The 21,289-nt window shown below is 37.6% G+C and overlaps 1 protein-coding gene across 2 annotated transcripts in view; it reads right to left on the bottom strand.

Annotated features, from left to right (window-relative positions):
• Window positions 1-808: 808 nt before the first annotated feature.
• Window positions 809-21,289, bottom strand: part of EXOC3 (exocyst complex component 3) — a 33,671-nt gene continuing 13,190 nt past the window's right edge. For both annotated transcript variants that reach the window (XM_014052424.2, XM_014052425.2), the window contains exons 5-13: window positions 18,897-19,014; window positions 17,511-17,636; window positions 15,198-15,298; window positions 14,617-14,727; window positions 10,758-10,908; window positions 9,023-9,145; window positions 5,102-5,263; window positions 3,268-3,395; window positions 809-1,366 (exon numbers count right to left, since the gene is read on the bottom strand). In XM_014052424.2, coding sequence (XP_013907899.1) covers window positions 1,195-1,366; window positions 3,268-3,395; window positions 5,102-5,263; window positions 9,023-9,145; window positions 10,758-10,908; window positions 14,617-14,727; window positions 15,198-15,298; window positions 17,511-17,636; window positions 18,897-19,014 — 1,192 coding nt within the window. In that variant the 3' untranslated portion in view covers window positions 809-1,194. The remainder of the gene's footprint in view (window positions 1,367-3,267; window positions 3,396-5,101; window positions 5,264-9,022; window positions 9,146-10,757; window positions 10,909-14,616; window positions 14,728-15,197; window positions 15,299-17,510; window positions 17,637-18,896; window positions 19,015-21,289) is intronic.

Here is a 21,289-nt window from a genome sequence, read left to right as displayed (position 1 = left end):
TTAGGGGCACTCTGAAGTATTTTAAATTAGTTTTAGGACATTAATTCAACTATTTTATTTCTTGGTAAAAATGAGGGTGAAGAGAGAGAAAATACATATATTGTCCAGATTGCTACTCAATTTTATTACACAAGTTATAGTATTCCAGTTTCCATAGTTTATATCTAATCTTGAATTTGGGGACTGCCTATCCCCACAATGAGTGTCATTTTAGTAAGAGCAGTTCGTCCATTACAAACTATCTAAACAGGTAGTATGCTTCCCTTTGCTGGATACCGTATGTTGAAGCAGAAACTGAGTGGAAATTGATTGGGGGGGGGGGAATTGAGCAAGATTTTGGATTGATATCCTAAATTGTCCCCTCTAATTCTAAACAATAGCATAATATTTATAATTATAGGTAGTCTTCACTTGATTTGCTTAATTTACAATAGTAAAAAGAGAATTTGGGGACCGAAGTTGTATTCACAGCCTTTTGCAGTTATCTCTCTCCCCTTACTTTTACTTGCTTATTTACCTCATACTAAGATCTGAAATAAAAAGTACCTCTGTTCAACTGAAGGAAGTAGCAAGCAAAGGAAAATTGAAGTAAAATAGTAAGTACAGTCATGGTCATGTAATTTTCACTTAGCAACTGTTATGCCTAATCATTGAATTTCTGGACCAAATTGTGATTGCTAAACAAGGATTATCTGTATTACAGTTTTGCACTCTTCTGTTCATTTCTCCTTTCTTTACAGAAATTTTTGTAATAAGTATTTAAATGTTTCACAAAAGACACCCAAATAATCTGCGCACAATTCAAAAATGCAACACCAGTGCTATTCATTTATTAAGCAAACACCTAACAAAATCTTTTTTCAATCCTAATGATAATTTATGTACCCACAAATATTTCTGCTTTCAATTTTTTATCCAAATCAGACGTAAGTCGACTCCTTATTTTTCCTGAAATACACACAAAAATGCAAGTGAGGAGGGATTCGCTAATAATGATAAAAATGCAATTCTAAAACATTATTGGACATCATATTATATATTTTTTCAGTGATTGATATAGATATTCTTATATCTTGTTACAAGTGTTAACATAGGAGAAAAAAAGCTTTGCAAGAAATTCATATTTTCTTTATATGCATTGTAAGCTAAAACATTGCAAATTTTGACATGAAAAGTGTTACAGAATTATTGTTATTACTTAAGAAGCTTTGGAACAGTTAGTGTTGGAACTATAATTTCTTTAAAAAGTGGCACATAGTTTGGATTTGGCTGGCTTGGGCCTTTGTCCAAAGTTTCAATGATCGTCTGCTTCATCTCTCTACTGGCATCTCCTCTCATTGTTAATAAAGCCGCAATATGATCATCTCTGCCAATCAGAATAAAGTAGTGTTAGTAAAAATCCTACTTATTGAAATCAGCAATTAGCATCTTTTCATACCACACATGCTGCATTAAATAATTCTTGTCATCTCATAAAATGAGTTCACCGATCAATTTTTTAAAATCAGTTATATTTAAGAAAGCCTTCATTGAGACAGATACAATGATTAGACTTTTATTAATTAGCCACCAGTTAATCTGTTTATTTCTATACTTATCTTGTATTTCAGGCCAATAGGAACAAGGAAGAATTTCAATCATAGGCACTTAATATTTATTCAATCTTTACAGTTACTCCTCAACCTATGACCATTCATTCAATGAAAACTTAAAGTTATGACAGGGATGAACAAATGATGGCTACAACTGGTTTCAGAGTTTTGGATATCAAAGCACTCCTGCTGTCATTAGATTGCCAGCTGGGAATTTGGCAAATGGTTCATACATTATCGACTCCTGTTAAGGAGTTTCACAATCATGTCATTGCTGGTTTTGCCCTCCAATCAACCTTCTCTGGTCCAATCTTTCCTGAGCCAATTATGTGCTTTTATGTGCCCATTTTCAGCAATGCAAGATTAAATGGCAATGTCCCAAAGTGCTTTTTCAAGAGGCAACTGGGCTTTCTTGCTTTTCTTTGAATACATTTCATTTCTCATCCAAAAAGCTTCAGCTCTGACTGGATAGTGCAGAATAGAAGGATTTATATTCCTTGCAGAGAGCTGATCATCTGCATTCTTTTTAGATAGTCATTGAGTCCATCTGGAGGTTTATCTGTGTCATCAGGGTCACCTGAGTAGTGCAAACAGGTGAGGAGCCTTCTTGGATCTGGTGGAGGGATTGTGTGGTAGACTGGAGATAGATGATGTCGTATCCCTCCTCCTCTGTTGAGAGAAGTCTGTTCAAATTTTGACATGGATGACTTCTTTGATGGGTGGTTTCAAACGAGTGATCCTTTGTCCAAAATATGGACTTTTCTATCTTCAAAAGAGTGGCCTTTGTCTTTTAAATGTAGATGGACTGCTGAATCTTGTCCTGATGGGTTTGTTCTCCTGTTGTACCCTGCATTTATGAATGACCAGCTATCTGCAAGGAGTAAAAATCCTTATATTTCCCCACCATTCAATCATAGCTGAAGAAGCTTCTTGGATAAGAAGCGAAAGGTCTTCAAAGAAAAACCAGAAAGTCCAGTTGGCTCTTGAAAAGCACCTTTGCGACAACTATGGCCTAGATGACTGAGAATCTCTATAGATGTTTAAATGGCAGTGAAGCACATTCCCCAGAGAAGGATAAATATTGTTTATAGGAAAATAATAAACCATTCAGCTACCCATCATACATCTTTCTAAATTTAAATACTAAAAGCATATATACATACATACATACATACACACACACACACACACACACACACACACACACACTTACTTTTTAAAACAAATATTATTTACATGTGGTTACATTTGATTTTATCCAGAAATTTAAATAATGAAAACTGTATTAAACCTCTTTTAGTTTGGGACCTCTTTTAGTTAAAAACTTTATGTAAGAAGAAAAAAAATTAAAGCTAAAGATTTTGTTCAAGGTTTTGTAAAATGTTCTTACAACTGTGAAATTGCAGTTCTAGAAATAGAATAGAATAGAATAACAGAGTTGGAAGGGACCTTTGAGGTCTTTTAGTCCAACCCCCTGCCTAGGCAGGAAACCCTATACCACTTCAGGCAAATGGTTATCCAACATCTTCTTAAAAACTTACAGTGTTGGAACATTCACAACTCTGGGAATAAGTTGTTCCACCGATTAATTGTTCTAACTGTCAGGAAATTTCTCCTCAGTTCTAAGTTGCTTTTCTCCTTGAGTATAATATTGTATAATAATGTATAATATTACCTGATATCAGGATGTTTGCTAACTAAAGTTGAGATTTCTAAATAAAGTAGTGAAGGATCAGTTAGCTTGAAAACTTCTGCAATAGCTTCAATGACATCACAAAGCCCCTCTGTGTCTTCTCCAGATCCCTATTAATCAAACAAATTATTGTTTCACTGTTTCATCAAGGTTGACATTATTTTATTCCAGCACACTAAATATACTTGATTACTATATGGCTATCTTAATAACAATGAGTGACAATAAATATTTATAAGAAAATATTATGTTTATATTAAATGCACAATCAAATATCAGTATTAATTCTGGTTTTCAAGGAAGGAAGGAAGGAAGGAAGGAAGGAAGGAAGGAAGGAAGGAAGGAAGGAAGGAAGGAAGGAAGGAAGGAATCCAGTAAAAGAATAACGCCTTTTCATTTATTTCAATTCATATTATGCACTTTTATTAAGGGGTATAAGATATATCTAAATGTAATGACACAACTTTTAAGCTAAAAAGCTTAAAATTACCCTACCATAACATATTTTGAGATTCATTATTTGGCAAAGTTATATTCCAGATTTGAGAACATGTATTTAACATATGACTAATTATATTTGTTTAATCATCTTTTTAGAACAAGGTGTTTATCTAGAGAAATAAATGATTAAATGTTATTGTGAACCATTGTGAAATACTGAATTCTGGGGCTTAAAATGCTTTGAAAATGTTGTCAAAAATGCTTATCTTTAAGGCACTTGCAATGTTTTTTTTCAGATTCATGTACAAAACTGAAAAGACATATAAACTTCAGAGAATAATACATGCTTTACTTACATAAAATCCAAAGCACTTTCTTTGAATCATATTTGAATTGTGCATAGCCCTATTAGTTTTTTTAATTACATGAAATTGAATTACATTGAAAATAAACTGAAATTGATACATTATAATCTGTAGTACATGAATTAGTACTGCAGTCAGCAGCTCTTCCAATAGTTCAGAAGGCTAGAAAGTAGCCTCCCAAAGAATTGTGCTTGCTAGCTTTCTATGTTTTCTAGACTAGAAAGAACTTGACTAAAGAACTAATAAAAGTGATTCTTCTTGGGAATATAAAGAGGCTCTTTCTAGCCTTCTAAATGATCACAAGAGTTGCCTCCATTCTTGAGATTTCTTGGAAGGAATGCAAGGCACAGCCTTCATATAAAGACCACCTCTCTCCATTTTGCAAGCTGGAGCCCTTCTAATGATCATTTGGAAGCTGCTTTTCCAAATCATGCAATGGTTTGAAATGAGCCTTCCAAACAATCCCAAAAATGATGCAAGGCAGACTTTGTAAGAAGACCATGCTTTGCATCAGATGAGTGCATCTGTCAGCAGCGCAGAAAATATGAAAGTAAGTGGAACAATTTATGTGCACTGCTGGATCTGTAACCAGTTGGGAATGGTGGAGTAGGAAGAATTCCTGGCCCTCTGGCCTATGATAGGCATTTGCCCACTAGTGGGCTCTGTAGCTTGCACCAGACCTCCCCAAACCTCTGAGGCACTTCTTGTGCTCGCCTTAACAAGCTGCACAATTGCTTAGCACAGCTACTGAGAGAGCTGGGATTGCAATTTAAACAAAGTGGTCATATAATGTCTCACTTAATAACTCAGCAAGTGAAGATTCCAGACTAAATTTTGGTTGTAACCAGACATTATCTATAATGAATTTATCTATAGAAATCACACTATTTGTCAACCAATAAAAAATAAAATATTGATATCTATGTATCATTATATTGATGTGGAAAATAATATTTTAAAATGCCAATTATACACATTTCCTTTTTTAGCATTCTACTGATGATACTTACTGCTGCAAGTTTTTTAAATAGAAACCTGAACTGTTTGGCTTCCCTGTTCATCCTTTCAGCACCTTCTTTTCTTTCTTCTGCATTTTTAAAAGTAATACGCTTTAACATTATAGCCTTGATATATTCCATAACAACTCTACGATGGCACTCAACAGTCATTTTCTGGAAAAAAATAGAAAAGAAATCTAGTTATCTAGACAGGATGTTCATATTAAATAACAAAAGTAACAGAAACAAACAAAAATTACCAAAACATCCACATTAGGCACATATGGGAGGCAAAAATAAACATTAATTTAATGACATAAATTAGAGAGATGAAGCTTGCAGACATGTGGGCCCCTAGATAGATAGACCAGATACAATCACTGAGAGTCATTTGGCGGGATGAAATTTCACTAAATAAATATTTATGGGCCAACATTTTAGGTACCACTGCCATTCTTTCATTTAATTTAGCACAGAGGAATTCAGAAGACTAAAAAAGAACAGAGGTGGTTTCAATCTACAAAAAGGGAAAACCTGGATCCAGGAAATTATAGGCCAACTAGCTTGAAAGCAACACCTGAAAAAACATCCTGGAAAAAGTAATCAAGGAGAAAATTTGTGAGCACCTAGAAGCAAACTAGGCAATTACTAGTAGCCAGCATAGGTTTGTCAAAAACAGATTCACTCCAGACAATATTATTACCTTCTTTAATAAAGTGACTAAATTAGTGGATCAGGAAAATGCTGTGGACATAGTATACTTGGACTTTTGTAAGTAAGGCATCTGACAAATAGAGGGCAGTCTATATCTTGATAAGATAGAGCAATATGGGATAGACATATCACAACCAGATGGGATTTGCAGTTGCTGACCAAGCACACCCAGCACATAGTCCTCAATGATACTACATCAACCTGGTGGGGTAACATGCAGTGGGTCACCTCAAAGTTGTCTTAGGCCCAGTACTCTAACTCTTCATCAATCATCAAGATGAAAGAACTGAAGGAGCACTCATTACATTTGCAGATGACATCAAGTTGGGGAGAATTGCTAATATTATGGAAGATAGATTTAGAAGGATCTTGACAGACTTGAACACTGGGCCATAGTAAAAGAAGAAGCAGTTTAATGTAAGAAAAGTAAAGTCCTGCACTTAGGCAGGAAAAACCAAACGTATAGATACAGGTGATACCTGGCTTAGCAGTAGTAACTATGAGAGGGATCTGGATATCCTAATAGACTGCCAGTGTGCAGTGGCTACCAAAAACATTGATGCAATCCTAGGCTGCATCAACAGAAGATAAATATCAAGAAGTTAATATGAAGGTTAGCATCAAGCTCACAGAAGTGATAAGCAAGGCCATATTTGGAATACTAAGTCTAGATCTGGTCATCACAAAACAAAAAATGCTGAGATCCTAGAAAATGTGCAAGAAGAGCAACAAAGATGATAAGAGGTCTGGGCACTAAATCATATGATGAAGTGTTTAGGAGCTAGGTATATCTAGCCTATCAAAGAGAAGGATTAGGGGTGATATGGTATCTATCTTCTGGTATTTGAAAGGATGCCCCAGAGAAGAAGGGATCAACTTATTCTCCCAAGTACCAGTAGGTAGAACAAAAAACAATGGGTGGAAGATTGTTAAAGAGAAATCTAACTAGAAGTAAAGAGAAAATTTATGACAGTGAGAACAATTAATTAATGGAATAGCTTGCTTCCATCCTGGAGGTTTTCAAGAATAAACCACAACTACTTGACTGGGATGTTCATCTGCCTTGAGCAAGAAGTTTGAGAGAAGACTTCTGAGGTCACTTCCTGCTCTATGATTCTATAGCAATTAAATGTCTATCTCATTAATATTTTTGTCATTTGCACATCCAATAAGCATTATTTATACCTCCTTATACAAGTCATTAAAATGTCTAGGAATTGGGAATGGTTCTTGTAGCATCACCTTGTGGCATTTGTCACTTCAATGTGATGAAAATGGTTCCACCACAAAATCGCGGAGGACAAAATCGCGCTCGACGAAAGCGCGCATTTGACGTCATCACAGCGCGACGAAAACATTGCGCTGTGATCGAAAAATGTAAAAATAAAGCTAAAACCTTCCCCTAACCCCCCCAAACCTAACCCTAAACCTAACCCTAAACCTAACCCTTAACCTAACCCTAAATCTAACCCTAAACCTAACCGTTAACGTAACGAAAAACCTAACGCTAACCCTTAACCTAACGCTAAACCTAACGCTAACGCTCTAAACCTGACCCTAACCCTTAACCTAACCCTAACCCTTAACCTAACCCTTACCTTTATGTGAATCGGCTTGCTTTAATTTTAATTTTATTTCAATTTTTAATTTTTTTCGTCGCGCTGTGATGACGTCACATGCGCGCTTTCGTCGAGCGCGATTTTGTCCTCCGCGCTTTTGACGGGTCACGGATGAAAATGATTAATGAACATTCTTTGATTTTTTTGATTCTGCTTTGTAGCAATGTAAAGCTAATGCCATCTTGTTCATTAATCAATTATTCATCAAGTTCTGATGAATGTTCTGTCAAATACTTTACTGAAATTGATTCATTCCTAAAATAGTATTCCTACAATCAAGTAAGATAATTGCTCATGAAAAATGAGATAAAGTGAATTTCACAAGAATAGTCCCTGAAAAAATTATGCTTCCAGTAATTATAGCATTGTTTTGAAGGTACTTTTATTTAATCTGTAGTTTAACCTGCTCACTAAAACAGGGCATGTTATAAGTGCCACAAAATACCTCTGGTGGGAGCTACAAAAAGGGCCTTCTCTGTTGTGGCTCCATCCCTTTGGAGCATCATTCCGTTAGAGAAAAGACTTGTCCCATCGTGTTCTTTTTCCACAAGGAATTGAAAACAGTTTTGTCAGCGTGTTTGGGGAGCTTATTCAGAGTTGACGAAGTGGCTTGTCTGATTCTGTTGTCACTTCCACAGATAAAGATGTGGGATGGGTATACATTGTGGACTTTTAAAGTGTATAAGTTGGGCATCTATATAAATTTGTTAAACAAGCATTATGTTCCGTTCTAGACTCTTCCAGATGGCCGGATTCTATGGATCCCTTTTCTCACCCTTTTTGAAAATAGGGACAAATTTGGATTGTTTTAACATCAGTCAAGCTTTCTCAAATATCACATATGTTGGTTAGACTATCAGGAAGTTCCTTCCCTATCCTAGAACCAATAGACTTAGTGGGATACACATTTCAATTCTTTCAAATAAACAGGTATCTGACAAACATTTTGACAATGTCAAGCTTCAGTATTGTTTCTTCCACCTGCTTTTTTATGAACATAGGCCTTTCTCAGAGAAGACTGAGCTAAAATAGGAGCTGAGTAATTCTGACTTTTCTTTACTGCATATACACAGTCTGGTATTTTCACTGAGCAGATAGTACCATATTTTTCGCACTATAAGAAGCACTCCCCCCCCCCCCAAAAAAAAGTGGGTGGAAATGTCTGTGTGTCTTATAGAGCGAATATTGCAGCCAGGAGAGGGAGGTTGGTGCGGTGGCGGTGTTCACTGCTGCTGCTTGTCACCACCACTGCTTGTCACCGCCCCTACTGTTTGCCGCTGGTGGGGAATGCTGGAGCCTTCACTGCTGATCGGTGGTTGGATTGGCCTCCCGGAATACCACCAACCAGCTGTTCTAGGCAGCGGGGATTGCCACTGCCAATTCCCACTGAAGGCGGGGTGGTGGTGGTTTGCAGTGCATTTTAGGAAAGTATATGAAGGTTTATTTCTGGTAATTATTTTGCTAATTTTAGGGATTCTTTTATTGCAAGATAGAAATTACACAGTTTTATTATTTTACTTGAACATAAAATCAAAGCAATAATAATGTTTACACATTATACTGCAATATTTAAATAGTCTACATTAGACTTAATAAATACCTTCTTACAGGGTTTCTTTATTCTTGCAAAATCATTAAAATAATCTTCAACAGTTACACAGATTGTATCCACAGCATTGGATGCACCAAGCCATTTTTTGGTCATCAATTCACTAAGATGGGGCTTAAAAAAAATAAGAAAACATAAATGTTAATTAGAATAATTTTTAACAGTATTATTCAGCATCATGCCATTTTATACCATCTCAGCAAAGCTAAAATTGTATACTTTGAATTTTTTTAAAAAAACAACTGCATTAAATACAAAAATCTTTATATTTACACTTGGTATACTTATAAAGGAATGTACCAAAATTATGGAGGAAGATCAGTAAATGTTCACAGCCAACATGGAGCCGATGATTTAGTATTTAATATAAAGAACATAGAGTCTCCATCTCATCTTATAACTCTGTACAAATTATTCCACAAAATTTTACCGTCTAGTATAATTGCACTTCCCATATTTAGTTTTCGGCACAAGTCATCCATCAAAGCACTGTATCTTGCACAAAACCCAACAAAAATAAGTCCAGATAACCAGCACTTGGAGTTGCAAAGTCACTACATTCTTCTTCACCTAACTGAAGAGTAAGAATGGCATTTAATTTTAAATATCTTCAGAATCCAAGCAAAGTACTTTTTCAGGATCCAATCTGAGTCAGTCACAGGGACCAGAGATTTAGTCTTCCGAGTTTTCATACTCATGCTGGAGCACATTCTCAGGAAACTTCTTTCTGTCCAGTTCCCTGAGAATGGACTCAGGGATGGGCTCCAGCATGAATCCGAAAACTTGAAAGACTAAACTAGTTCCAATGGCCAACTCAAATTGGATCCTGCAACATTATCCTGGGACACATATTGCCTTCATTCATGAGTACTTTTGATAATGGTCTTCTAGTTTCTTCTTCAACTAAGTGGGAACACCTTTCTTACTTAAGGAGACATTAAGCACCTTACATAATTATGCTGCCTATCACAACTTGGGTGATTTAATCAGCTTTGAAGACCAAGGATGAAGCAAACTAGTAATGGTCTTTATTTTGCCTCCCTCCCTAGGACTAGCTTTGAACAGTGAGTCCATGGTGAGGTAAATCTAAGGCTGTCATCTACAAATTGCAAGGAAAATTATTCATCACAAACCTCCAACCATTAAGTTTCTTCTCTCCCAGTTCTCTGAGGAAGAACATACTGCATGGTTAGAAAACTGTTGTCAGGAAGAATGGTATATTAAACATCCCTATGTTCTCCTGGGTACTGAAACAATATACATTCAAAATGATTGTACTGCCAGATAAGGTTTTTGCTCAAAGGGATGTGATATCTATAGAACATTATCTATTCTGAGTATGCTGTAATTCATATAAATCAGGTATAGCTAATCTCATATGTGATTAGATGGACACCAGGTTGATTTCTTTTAAATCAAGACATTTGTCTCTATCCCATTACAGAAAGCCTCCCCAACCCAAAGCTTTAATCTGAGAAGCAGAAGGGGGGAAGCATGTTATATGATTTAGAAGGGGCAAATCATTTTAAGATATCTATAAGTGCTGTGAAAATTGGAATTTGCTTCTTTAAATATTATTTTTCTTTTTGTCTATTGTTTTTAATTCTTATATCTTTATCTTTTTTACTTTTTCAGTATTTTTTCATAATTACCTTTTAACTTGTAAAACATTTTTAATAAAAAAATTAAAAAGGAAAGTGGGGGAGTGGAGAAGAAAAAAAATAACCTCTAAATCAATGAAGACTTCATCTAGCAGGCTTGAGCATCCTTCTTTTGCAATTTCATCTAAAACTGCATCAATGCATGCATGACTGCTTATCAGCATCTCTTCCATCATAGGGGGCAAATATTTCTTCTTCAAACTGATGATCGACTCCCTTGGATAAGCAAGGAAAAAATATTTCAGAATCTTGTTAAATGTATATAAAAGTTAAATCAAAATATTCTGTGATATTGTCCAATTATAGCCTCATTAAAGTATTATTGTCATCTTCATGATAAAGCTTCACTAAACTATTAATAGTTTCTCAAGAATCAAGCTGATATTACAATATGTAAAACATGATTGTTCAATTCAGCAGAATATATGTGGAACTTGTGGTCTTCAAATTGTGTAACAAGGCATCTTCAATTATTATTGAAGTTTTTCAAAAAATCTTCATCAAGAAAATTAGTAATGATTTTATTGAAATGGGAAATGCAGAGCAAATCTACTCATCACTCCCAGTTTAAAGACATAAGACACTATTTGGTTTATTCTATTTTTGGTTGATTTTAATGTTTTTAACTCTTAATGTTGAAACGTTTAATATTTTTAATATTTCTATTGTTTTATACTATATTTTTATATTGTTGAAAGTGGCCCAAAGCAACTTCACAATGAGATGGGCAGCATATAAATGTAATAAATAAAATTTAAAAAATAAAACAAAAACTAAGAGTTACTCTCACTCAATTACAGCAAGCAGGAGCACCTCATGAACTTCGATTTAAAAAAGGGTAAGATAGGTCAGACTTGGTTAATATTTGAAAAAAAGACCCCTAAGAAATCATAAGACTGTAGAGGATACAATCACCATGATAGTTTAAAGTCATGATGGCCTTTGGAAAAGTGATTTACAATATGTGTAAGTATACAAAAAGTGTCCTCACACTTACGACATTCACATTACCTCCATAGTCGCAAGATTACAATTTAGATACTTGGCAACAAGCTCAAATTTATAACTAATTGCAATGACCTACAGTCATGTGATCATGATTGTGAAATTGGTTTCTAATAATAAATGTCAATTGGAGAAGCTGGATTCGCTTAATCACATGTGATTCATATAATGATCATGTAATTTGCTTAACAACCATAGTAAAAAAAAATCATAAAATTAGGTCCAGTCACATGATGACTTGTTTTACCACCACTTTATGATGCGAATTCTGAATCCTGTGGTCATAAGTCAAGAACTATCTGTACTGTACTCTGTTTTGTTCATTGATTTTCTCCCAGAAGACAGTGACAAACTATTTCCATTTTGTTGCCAAGAAAATAACATGGATGTGTACATGAAATCATAAAAATCAGATTTTATTCCAGGAAGACTTTTCTTTAGTATACTCTTTGTATATTCTTACCAGGGCTGTATTGAAATTCAACAGGCCATGCCAGTGTCTTAATAAAAAAAATAAAGGAGGACTTCACAACAGTAATCACACGACTTTAAGCAGCTAAACAAATACTCTCTTCCTCTTCAAAGCATTTTCATGATTAGAAAAGCTTGAAGCTGAGAACAGTAAAACAAGTTTGAGATGAAGTATGATGAGTACTTTGCAAAATTCTATGAAGGAGGAAGGGCAATGGAAAATTCATGTAAAAGTAATGAAATACATGACTTAAATATGATCCAAAAGGCTCTGCAATGTGTTTTATAGATGATATAGATTTATAGGGGGATCTACATTACACAATATATTGAAAAGTTATAGAAGCTATTATGGGCATAACTTACTATGTTGTTCAATATTTAATAAATATTCCAACAGGTATTATAAAAATTAACTACATAATTAAACTTTGACAGTTTAAAATCACTTGTTAAAATAAATTTTGCATTTGAAAAATTCAAGATCTGCTACTTGCATTTACTTGCATTCATTCTTCCCCCAATTTGTTTTTCCTTTTGTGTAGTCCATTTATTTGTTTACTTTTGTCAAATTTAGGTACCACATCTCACTCTCAGAGCGACTGAGATATGTATTAGATTATTTCCGAACAGTTTTAGTGTATTATTAGCACAGCAACAAAATAATCTAGTTAGTGTTATCAAAACATATTTGTCGACTATGTATATTTTTCTGTCTTCTGGACCCGTGTCCCTCCTGGCTGGTTGCCAACAGCAGTGAGGTGACACATGGCTGGATCCAGGCGGTCGTGACCGCCTCCCTTTGGGAGGGGCACTTCCCCGCCGCACTTAAAACGGCGGTGGTGAGACCCCTCCTGAAGAAACCATCCTTGGATCCAGCCATTTTAAACAACTATCGTCCTGTCTCCAACCTCCCCTTTATTGGGAAGGTTGTTGAGAAGGTGGTGGCCTTCCAGCTTCAACGGGCCTTGGAGGAAGCTAGTTATCTTGACCCCTTCCAGTCCGGCTTCAGACCTGGTTACAGCACAGAAACCGCTTTGGTCGCATTGACCGATGATCTCTGGAGGGCCAGAGATGGAGGCCATGCGTCCATCCTGGTTCTCCTTGACCTCTCAGCGGCTTTCGATACCATCGACCATGGTATCCTTCTGCGGCGACTGCGGGAGGTGGGGGTGGGAGGCACTGTTTTGCAGTGGTTCTCCTCCTACCTCTCGGACAGGTCGCAGTCGGTGTTGGTCGGGGGGCAGAGATCGTCCCTGAGTCCCCTAACATACGGGGTGCCGCAGGGTTCGGTCTTATCCCCCCTACTATTTAACATACACATGAAACCGCTGGGCGAGATCATTCGGAGGCACGGGATAAAATACCATCAATACGCGGACGATACGCAACTGTATCTGTCCGCCCCGTGCCAACTCAATGAAGCGGTGGACGTGATGAACCAGGGTCTTGAGGCCGTTAAGAACTGGATGAGCGCTAACAAACTGGTACTCAACCCGGACAAGACCGAGTGGCTGTTGTGTTTCCCTCCCAACAATTTGGCTGATATTCCAACACTCAGGCTGGGGGGTCAAATTTTATACCCCTCAGATAGGGTCCGTAACTTAGGAGTCCTCCTGGATCCACAGCTGACTTTTGACCATCAGTTGTCGGCTGTGACCAGGGGGGCATTTGCCCAGGTTCGCCTGGTCCGTCAGTTACGGCCCTACCTGAACCGGGAGGCTCTCGCAACAGTCACTCGAGCCCTTGTGATCTCTAGGCTGGAATACTGCAATGGGCTCTACATGGGGTTGCCCTTGAAGTGCATCCGGCGACTGCAGTTAGTCCAGAATGCAGCCGCGCGAGTGATAGTGGGCGCACCTCGGTTCGCCCACATTACACCCATCCTCCGCGAGCTGTACTGGCTACCTGTCGATCTCCGGGTGCGCTTCAGGGTACTGATGACCACCTTTAAAGCACTCCATGGTAGTGGATCTGGGTACTTGAGAGACCGCCTTCTGCCGATTACCTCCCTTCGACCGATTAGATCGCACAGACTGGGCCTCCTCCGAATCCCATCTGCCAGTCAATGTCGACTGGCGACTACACGGAGGAGAGCCTTTTCTGTTGCAGCTCCGACCCTGTGGAACGATCTCCCCATCGAGATTCGTACCCTCACCACCATCCAGACCTTCCGCACAGCCCTTAAGATCTGGCTGTCCCAGCAGGCCTGGGGATAGGTTCCCAATTTACCCGCCCGAGTGTTGACTGTGGAATGCAAGTTGTGTTTTATTATTTTATTTTGTTCACTTACTGTTTGTCTTCTGGTATTGCACCCCCTTCCTTGTGATTGTAAGCCGCCCTGAGTCCCCTCAGGGAGAAGGGCGGCCTATAAATCTTAATAAAATGTCCAAAAAAAAAAAAAGTGGATTTTTTTCAGTTAAAAAAATTTCAGTTAGCAAAACTTACTTAAAAGTCTGACAGTTGTTGATGATAGCAACCATGTATTGAACATAGCATGGATGATACTGACGATTTCTTAAATGCTCTTCTTTATATAAATGTGCTTCCTCTTTATACCTGAATAAGAGAAAGGGAACAAACTCAATGAGAAAAGAAAGTGAAATCTTCAAACTGTTCTCGTTCCTGAGTAATGGAACAACCATTACTCAGAACAGGTAGATTAAGCTTTAGAGATCTCCTGAGGGTTACGTTTCTAGTGTATAGTTTCTGTAAAATTATTTCAAAGATTAAAAGTAAGCAAATTCAGTGGGTTCAGTCATAATTCACAATGAGCTGGAAAACCGTAAGACTGCATTACAATTTGCAGAAAAATCTATACAGGTAGTCCTTGACTTTTGACTGATGGACCACCTCAGGCTTACTTACAACTTGGTTCTGAAGTTCCAATGGCCACTCCTGTCCCCATTGTTATATGACTGCATGTCGGATGCTTAGCAACCAACCCATATTTACAGTTGTTTGTAGTGTCTGTGGTCACGTCACTATGTTTTTACAAGGTTTCTGCAAAAATGTAATAGTAATTTTACCTGTTAAGAAAGGAACTCATTTGTTGAAGGCACAAATGCAGGACTTTTATTTTTAAATCTTCACTTATCTGAGTAGCCACCTGAAGATTCTGTTCAAACATCTAAAATCAGAAAACAATTAGCTAACATTTCAATTAGAATTAAGCATGTTTCCTGGACATTCAGATGAACAATACATTGTTATCCTACCACTATAATTTGAGTTACAAATTTTTGTTTGTGCTACATGAACACATTATCTCCATTTGTAAGTTGAATATGCTGGTATATGAACAATGAAATAGCAATGCCATTTAGAGTTATACTCTGCTTTATAGGGCTTTATAGCTCTCTGTAAGAATCTCTCCAAGAATCTTTAGTAAAACAAATTTAAAAGTTCCAATCTATTTTATGATATTTTATATCAGAATTCATTTCATTTCATTTCATTTATTGAATTTCTATGCCGCCCAATCCCGAGGGACTCTGGGCAGCTTACAGAAATGAAAAAAAAAATTTAAAAAGAATTTTTAAAAACAATGGGACACAACAAAGTTAAAAAAGGAACTCAACTAACACCCAGTCGAAAGGGAGCTGGACCTCAATCAAGGGGTCAACAGCCCCAGGCCTGCCGGAAAAGCCAGGTTTTAATGGCTTTGCGAAAGGCCATGAGAGTGGGCAGGGCCCGGATCTCTGGGGGCAGCTCATTCCATAGGGCCAGAGCGGCAACAGAGAAGGCTCTACTCCTAGGCGTCGCCAGCTGGTATTGTCCCGCTGAAGGCACCTGGAGAAGGTCCATCCTGTGCGATCTTATTGGTCTAAGGGAGGTATGTGGCAGAAGACGGTCTCGCAGGTATCCGGGTCTTAGGCCATGTAGGGCTTTAAAGGTGATAACCAGCACCTTGAATCGTGCTCGGAGACCAATGAGCAGCCAGTGCAGCTTGCGGAGGATAGGTGTGATATGGGTATACCTTGGCACACCCAGTATCACTCGCACGGCTGCATTCTGGACTAATTGCAGTCTTTGAACACTTTTCAGAGGCAGCCCCAAGTAGAGCGCATTACAGTAATCCGGTCTTGAGATGACAAGGGCATGAGTGACTGTCTGAAGTGCCTCCCGGTCCAGATAGGGCTGCAACTGGTGCACCAGCCGAACCTGGGCAAAGGCCCCCCTGGTCACAGCCGACAAATGGTGTTCTAAAGTCAGCTGCGGGTCCAGGAGGACCCCCAAGTTGCAAACCCTCTCTGAGGGGGGCAATTTTTCTCCCCCCAGGGTTAAGGACTGACTAGATGGACTGTCCTTAGGGGGCAACATCCACAGCCATTCGGTCTTGTCAGGATTGAGTGCGAGTTGGTTCACTCCCATCCAGACCCTAACAGTTTCCAGGCACTGGCACATCACTTCCACCGCTTCACTGAGTTGGCATGGGGCGGACAGATACAACTGAGTGTTGTCCGCGTACTGGTGGTATTTAATCCCGTGCCAGCGGATGATCTCGCCCAGTGGCTTCATGTAGATGTTAAATAGGAAGGGGGGACAGGACAGACCCCTGCGGCACCCCATAATTGAGGGGCCTAGGAGTCGACTTCTGTCCTCCGACCAACACCGACTGCGACCTGTCGGAGAGGTAAGAGGAGAACCACCGTAAAACGGTGCCTCCCACTCCCACCTCTTCCAGCCGTCGCAGAAGGATACCATGGTCGATGGTATTGAAGGCCGCTGAGAGGTCAAGGAGTACAAGGACAAAGGAATGCCCTCTGTCCCTGGCCCGCCAGAGATCATCGGTCAGTGCGACCAAAGCGGTTTCAGTGGAGTAACCAGGCCTGAAACCAGACTGAAAAGGGTCTAGATAATCTGCTTCATCCAAGGTCCATCGGAGTTGGAGGGCCACCACCTTCTCAACAACCTTCCCTAAGAAAGGGAGGTTGGAGACTGGATGATAGTTTTTAAAAATAGCTGGGTCCAGAGAGGGCATCTTGAGGAGGGGTCTCACCACCGCCTCCTTAAGAGGCCGTGGAAAGGATCCCTCCAACAAGGAGGCTTTCATGATTCTCTGGAGCCAGCCTCATGTTACCTCCTTGCTGGTCGAAACCAGCCAGGAGGGGCACGGATCCAGTAAACAGGTGGAGGCACTCATCGCTCCCATGGCCTTGTCCACTTCATCAGGGGTGACAAGCTGGAACTCATTCCAGAAAGTCTGAGCAAGACCCTCTCTCGGCATCTCTGCTGGTTCTGTCCAAATGGAGTCCAAGAATATAACTCGCATCAATATCATGCATTTTTTAAAGTTCTTAAACATGACTTAAATTATTTATATGAAAATATTGTTATACCTGAAATACAATAGCTGGGAGTGTTGTTTGATAATATCCATCCTGATCTGCTTCTGGTTCATTTTCTTTTAGCCAGTCTTTTTTATCTGTCTCCAGTGCTTTTCTTAGCCAGCCTATAATGTTGGACTAGGGAATCAAAAGAATGTTAAATCATGACAAAATAAAATTTTGTTAGTACTGAATTGATGTTAGAAATGGTCCATCTGGAAGTTCCCCAGTCCATATGGAGCACAATTCTAATTTTCCGTATCTTCATTTATCTTGTAACCATTTTTATTTGTAAATAGTTTTTACTTGCTATTGAAGGTTATTCTGTTTGAAAGTCCTAATAAGCTCATTTTCTGAGATTTTTCTTTCTGTATAGCTGTATAGCCCTAGCTGAAGCCAGTCCTCTTTCCAATTGTGTATTTGACTTGTTGGCTTATTCCAAATCAAATTTAGCCTCTTTCTGTCCATTTTAGAGAAATATCATGTTGACAAATAGAAGAATAGAATAGAAATTCTAATGGGCCTGAAGAAAAACAGGTTTATCTAAAAGACAAGACAACAGGATAGGGAGCTATATTTCCTGAGCAGAATTTCTAACTAGAACACTGCCAAAGAAATCCTGCTCCTGATCATCTGCAGTATCAGCTAATTTCATTGGACAGATTATGAGCAAGTGCTCTGAGCTCACTAACACAAAACAACGATCACTCATGATTAGGAAGGATGTCAGAGTCACCCAAAAAACCTTTTTCTTTGTCTAAATTCTGATGATCTCTGAAGCTGACTCAAAAGAAACCTCCATCAACACTTGCAGAACTACCATTAAGCCTGATAAGACAAAATAATGGACTGGTAGCAGACCAAAATGCTTAGATATTTGGAGGAATCTAAGTATAACTGGTAAGTGACTAGAAATATATTATTACTTACCAAAGCCATTCCATTTACGACTACTATGCAACATTGCAATGCAAACCAAAACGGGCCAACTTTTGCATTGTGACATATATTTTATCCCATCCAACCCAAATGCCGATGTTTTTTATTATTTTTTACTTTTATTTACTGCTGCAGAAGCCTAGAATCATCTTTCTCCAGAAGGGAGAGCCAATACTAAGAACTAGTTCTCTTCTGAGAGAATAGGAAGTCTATAATAAATCCTGCCTTCTAACAACAGACAAGAATTTCTATTGGTTCACTTATTTGTTGAATGAGAACAGTATTTATTTTTTGTTTGATGTGGAAAAATGTATTTAAGTTTATCTTATAGTTGGGAATATTAGTCTTCCAATCAATCAGGATTTCTTTTTGTTTGTAAGTATATGCAGTTTTCTCTTTTTGTCTGTAAGTTACTGAAATGTCAAGCTGGATGGCATTGAAATTAGATGAATAAATTACCGTAAGAGTTGACATATATGTGCTGAGAAGTTCATTCACGACCTCCTGAGAAAGAAGAGGTTGCAGGAAATTTACCTCCAGTTCTGGTGCCAGTTCCAAATTTCCCATCATTTCTTCACTAAAGTAAAGAGAAAAGATAAATGACAAGTACAATTTTAGGATCAATTTTTCTTTAGTTGCAAAAATGCAACACACACACACACACAGAGAGAGAGAGAGACAGAGAGAGAGAGAGAGAGAGAGAGAGAGAGAGAGAGAGAGAAGGCAAATAATGAAATACTTTTTAAAAGATCTAAATAGCAAGCCTTAAGTACAAATAGTGTAACAAAGCAATTTAATCATCTTTTTTGTGGAAGAGTTAAATAGACAATTGATGCTTATTTTTAATATTTGAATTTTTAATTCTGCAAAGTATAAGTGGGCTTTTCTGAACAATTATTTGTGTATGTGTTTTGTACACGTACTTGGGGGATACCTAATTACATAAATGGAAATTCACAATTAAGATCTCCTTAACTACAGTTAAGATTTAAGAATTTGAAGCCTAGCTGTGTGCATATTAGCAATAAGATGCAAGTTGAATTTGGAAGATCTATTAGATGTGGATTGTAAATAAGTTCTATATTTAGTAATTGAAGAAAGACATAGGAGATGAGTTGGGATTAAAAGAGATTAGGAGGTGGTTTAGGCGAAAAGAAGGAGGAATAGAAGAGACTCAATATGGTTTTATTTCTTTTTGTTTACTTTGGATGTTTTAGTTTTTGAACTATTTTGAACAATAGAAAATATATTAGAATTCCTTTTTTATTTAACAGATAGAATTACCAGTTCTTTGAACGTTTGTAATATTCTATCTCATGGAAAGAAAAAGCAAAGAGCATCCAGTTTTCAAGATCTTATTATGCAGCATTACTGCACATTCTCCAACCTACTGCTTTTTAACACTTGAATGTCTAAAAAAAGAAAACTCATTCTTGTAAATATAAATTCCTTAGAAACAAAATAAACTAAGTACAGATAGTTGTCAACTTACAATATTAATTTAGTGAACATTCAAAATTACAATTACACTGAAAAATGTGACTTTTTACCATTTTTCATATGATCGTTGCAGCATCCCCATGGTTATATGATCAAAATTTGATTGCTTGGCAACTAGATCATATTTTCGACAGTTGTGGTGTCCTGGGGTCACATGATCACCTTTTGTGACTTTTTGACAAGCAAAGTCAATGGGGAAGTCAGATTCAATTAACAACTAGGCTACTGACTTAATAACAGCAATGATTCACTTAACAACTGTGGCAAGCAAGGTTGTAAAACCTAACAACTGAGTTACTTAGCAATGGAAATTTTGGTTGTATAAGATATAATGTATCACTACTCTTAATGTTCCATAAACAGTGAAGAATAACCAAATGATTCTGATTGCATGACTTTATGACTGAACTTAAACAAATCTATTTATGAGAATTATCTTTATTCTCTCAAAATGGGTAAAAAACAATTATTATTTTCATTTTATACTCATCTAAGATAGGCAAGATGATTTGTACTTTACAAAGAATACCTTTCTATGGTATAGTGATTGCTTTGCATGCCAAAGATCCCTTCTTCAGTTCTTAGCATCTTTAATTAAAGAATTATTTATTTGTTTGTTTGTTTATTTGTTTATTAAATTTGTTTGCCACCCATCTAGCTTTGAAGTAATCCTGGGCATCTTACAAGTTTAAAAGCAATAAAACTATTTTAAAAATATGTCTAAAATAATAATAAAATTACAATCCAAAATAAATGTACAATTAAAAGATGGGGAGGGAATGATCAGGATGTGGGGTGAGGGGAAGATAGATTTTCTCTTAATTCATCAATTATCTCTATCTATTGGGGCTCCAAGGCATCTGGCAGAGTCCTTTTTTCAGACCCTTATAGAGAGTTTACCTGGATAAGATGTTCCAAAGGGCAGGAGTCATGACAGAGAAAGTTCTTCTCCCAGAACCCACCAGCCAAAATTTGCTTACCAACGGGCCATTGCATGCCCCCTCTACCTGTGTAGCTGGGCTAGGCCAATCCCATTGGGATGAGACATGGACTGATGACATATAAGGCCAACATCTTGAATTGCACCCAGAAGTAAACCAGCAGCATTGCAACTCGCAGTGATGTAACACGGGCCATTCTAGGGCTGTAGCTTCTGAATGTTCTTCAAAGATAGTCTCAATTTAGTCACTACAAAACTTTCTTACTTTTTAAAAGATTCTGTACTGACCTCAACCTATAATTAAAGATAGCTTTTTAAAAATCTTGTCATTCTTGCTACTTTGGCCTTTGCTGGATATATGGGGCTTGACAAAATTTATTAAAATTATGTAGTTCCTACTAATACTAGCTTA

The sequence above is a fragment of the Thamnophis sirtalis genome, unplaced genomic scaffold (genome assembly GCF_051295495.1).
Source record: "Thamnophis sirtalis isolate CommonGarterSnake01/CBP01778 unplaced genomic scaffold, rThaSir2_p1.2 scaffold_4, whole genome shotgun sequence".
In the NCBI taxonomy this organism is placed as follows: Eukaryota; Metazoa; Chordata; class Lepidosauria; order Squamata; family Natricidae; genus Thamnophis; species Thamnophis sirtalis.
This window is presented reverse-complemented; position numbering and strand designations above follow the sequence as displayed.